Consider the following 3,559-nt stretch of genomic DNA (forward strand, 5'->3'; position numbering starts at 1 on the left):
TCTCTGTTACACATTCCCCCTCTCTCTCTGTTACACATTCTCTCTCTCTCTCTGTTACACATTCCCTCTCTCTCTCTCTGTTACACATTCCCCTCTCTCTCTCTGTTACACATTCCCTCTCTCTCTCTCTGTTACACATTCCCTCTCTCTCTCTCTGTTACACATTCCCTCTCTCTCTCTCTGTTACACATTCCCCCCTCTCTCTCTGTTACACCATTCCCTCTCTCTCTCTCTCTGTTACACATTCCCCTCTCTCTCTGTTACACATTCTCTCTCTCTCTGTTACACATTCTCTCTCTCTCTCTCTCTGTTACACATTCCCTCTCTCTCTCGTTACACATTCCCTCTCTCTCTCTCTGTTACACATTCCCTCTCTCTCTCTGTTACACATTCCCTCTCTCTCTCTGTTACACATTCCCTCTCTCTCTCTCTGTTACACATCTCTCTCTCTCTGTTACACATTCTCTCTCTCTCTGTTACACATTCCCTCTCTCTCTGTTACACATTCTCTCTCTCTCTGTTACACATTCTCTCTCTCTCTCTCTGTGACACATTCCCCCTCTCTCTCTCTGTGACACATTCCCTCTCTCTCTCTCTCTCTGTTACACATTCTCTCTCTCTCTGTGACACATTCCCCCTCTCTCTCTCTCTGTGACACATTCCCCCTCTCTCCCACTCTATTACACATTCCCTTTCTCTCTCCCTCTATGACACATTCCTCTCTCTGCCTCCTCTCCCTGGCTCAGACTGAGTTTGGATTTGTGGATGTACGGTGAGCTGGTGAAGAGTGTTGAACCTGAAGAACATGGGCAAAGTCTCCCATCTCATCGTCCCTGGACACAGCCACGCCCCAGGGATTCTGGCGCCTGCAGAAGTCGTCGTTCCTCTCCTGAATGTGGTAATGGTATTGAGAGAGATTCAGTTACTGGCAGCATTGAGTAGACCTGGAGATAGCAGAGAGAGACAAGAACTCATCAGGATGGTGAAGATCTGAAGATGGATTCTTCGGTCCTCCGAAGAACAGACTGTCACAATCGCCACCCCGAGCCCGAATTCAACACAAGATATTTAACCCACAGACTGCCTTAATTTTACCTGCCAGCAGACATAGAAAATCATCCTGATTTCCACAATTCTCACCATCCGCTGGACACAATCCAATCAAAATTACAAATGACATACTTTACACATCGATCCAATCAAAGGTAACATACCACCAGGGTCTACGGGATAGAGTCGGAGAGGTTTACAGCAGGGAAACAGGCCCTTTGGCCAACTTGTCCATGCCGCCCTTTTCTTTAAACCCCTAAACTAATCCCAATTGCCCTATATCTCTCTATACCCATCGTACCCGTGTAACTGTCAAAACGCTTCTTAAAATTGTACCCGCCTCTACTACTGCCTCTGGCAGCTTGTTCCAGACACTCACCACCCTCTGGGTGAAAAAATTGTCCCTCTGGACCCTTCTGTATCTCTCCCCTCTCACCTTAAACCTCTGCCCTCTAGTTTTAGACTCCCCTACCTTTGGGGGAAAAGATATTGACTATCTCGCTGATCTGTGCCCCTCATTATTTTATAGACCTCTATAAGATCACCCCTCTACGCTCCAGAGAAAAAAGTCCCAGTCTATCCCAGCCTCTCCTTATAACTCAATCCATCAAGTCCCCGGTAACATCCTAGTAAATCTTTTCTGCTCTCTTTCTAGTTGAATACTATCCTTTCTATAATAGGGTGACCAGAACTGTACACAGTATTCCAAGTGTGGCCTTCCCAATGTCTTGTACAACTTCAACAAGACGTCCCAACTCCTGTATTCTGACCGATGAAACCAAGCTTGCCGAATGCCTTCTTCACCACTCTGTCCACCTGTGACTCCCACTTTCAAGGTTATCTCATGGGAGGCCCCCGAATATTTTTAGCGTTTATTAACGGGGGGTTTGAGTTTAAGAGCCGTGGGTTATACCGGACCTTGGTGAGACCACATTGGAATATTGTGTTCAGTTCTGGTCACCTCACTATAAGAAGGATGTGGGAGCATTGGAGAGAGTGCAGAGGAGATTTACCAGGATGCTGCCTGGTTTGGAGGGTAGGTCTTATGGGGAAAGGTTGAGGGAGCTGGGGCTTTACTCTTTGAAACAGAGGAGGATGAGAGGCGACTTAACAGAGGTTTATAAGATGATGAGGGGGGATTGATAGAGTGGACATTCAGAGACTATTTCCTGGGGTGGATGTCGCTGTTACTCGGGGACATAACTATAAGGTTGATGGTGGGAGATATAGGAGGGATGTCCAAGGGAGATTCTTTTCTCAGAGAGTGGTTGGGGTGTGGAATGCATTGCCTGCTGTGATAGTGGAGTCGGACACTTTAGGAACTTTCAAGTGGTTGTTGGATAGGCACATGGAGCACTCCAGAATGATAGGGAGTGGGATAGACTGATCTTGGGTTCGGACATAGCTTGGCACAACATCGAGGGCCGAAGGGCCGATGAAAGGGTCGAGATCTTCAGGGTTTTTAGGTGTCCAAATCACCAACAACCTGTCCTGGATCCCCCCCCCACGCTGACACTGTAGTTAAGAAAGCCCCACCAACGCCTCTACTTTCTCAGAAGACTGAGGAAATTTGGCATGTCCGCTACGGACTCTCCCCAACTTTTACAGATGCCCCCATAGAAAGCATTCTTTCTGGTTGGATCACAGCTCGGTCTGGGATCCTGCTCTGCCCAAGACCACAAGGAACTACAAAAGGGTGGTGAATGTAGCCCCCAATCCATCACACAAACCAGCCTCCCATCCATTGACTCCGTCTACACTTCCCGCTGCCTCAGGGGGAAAAGCAGCCGGGATAATTAAGGACCCCCCACACACACACACCCGGACATTCTCTCTTCCACCTTCTTCCGTCGGGGAAAAAGATACAAAAGTCTGTGGTCCCGTACCGACCGACTCAAGAACAGCTTCTTCCCTGCTGCTGTCAGACTTTTGAATGGACCCACCTCGCATTAAGCTGATCTTTCTCTACACCCTCGCTGTGACTGGAACACTACATTCTGCACCCTCTCCTTTCCTTCTCTATGAGCGGTATGCTTTGTATAGCGCGCGAGAAACAATACTTTTCACTGTATCCCAATACATGTGACAATAATAAATCAAATATTAAGCTGATCTTTCTCTGCACCCTCGCTGTGACTGTAACACCACATTCTGCACTCTCTCCTTTCCTTCTCTATGAGCGGTATGCTTTGTATAGCACACGAGAAACAATACTTTTCACTGTATCCCAATACATGTGACAATAATAAATCAAATATTAAGCTGATCTTTCTCTACACCCTCGCTGTGACTGTAACACTACATTCTGCACCCTCTCCTTTCCTTCTCTATGAACAGTATGCTTTGTCTGTATAGTGCGCAAGAAAACAATACTTTTCACTGTACGTTAATACACGTGACAATAATAAATCAAATCAAATTGCTACAAGGTTGGGGGGATACCAGCGTGAATCATTGTCCTTGTCAGTTCCAGTAGGTCCACGATTATAACTATTTCATTGAGCTGAGA

General features: G+C 46.9%; 1 protein-coding gene across 1 annotated transcript in view; it reads right to left on the bottom strand.

The window, feature by feature from the left end:
• Nucleotides 1-804: 804 nt before the first annotated feature.
• The window catches only part of LOC145340632 (alpha-2-macroglobulin-like), a 25,496-nt gene continuing 22,741 nt past the window's right edge, over nucleotides 805-3,559 (bottom strand). The window contains exon 12 of the mRNA XM_080185100.1: nucleotides 805-944. Coding sequence (XP_080041226.1) covers nucleotides 825-944 — 120 coding nt within the window. The 3' untranslated portion in view covers nucleotides 805-824. The remainder of the gene's footprint in view (nucleotides 945-3,559) is intronic.

The sequence above is a fragment of the Carcharhinus amblyrhynchos genome, unplaced genomic scaffold (genome assembly GCF_965287045.1).
Source record: "Carcharhinus amblyrhynchos unplaced genomic scaffold, sCarAmb.v2.hapA chromosome_1223, whole genome shotgun sequence".
Taxonomy (NCBI): domain Eukaryota; kingdom Metazoa; phylum Chordata; class Chondrichthyes; order Carcharhiniformes; family Carcharhinidae; genus Carcharhinus; species Carcharhinus amblyrhynchos.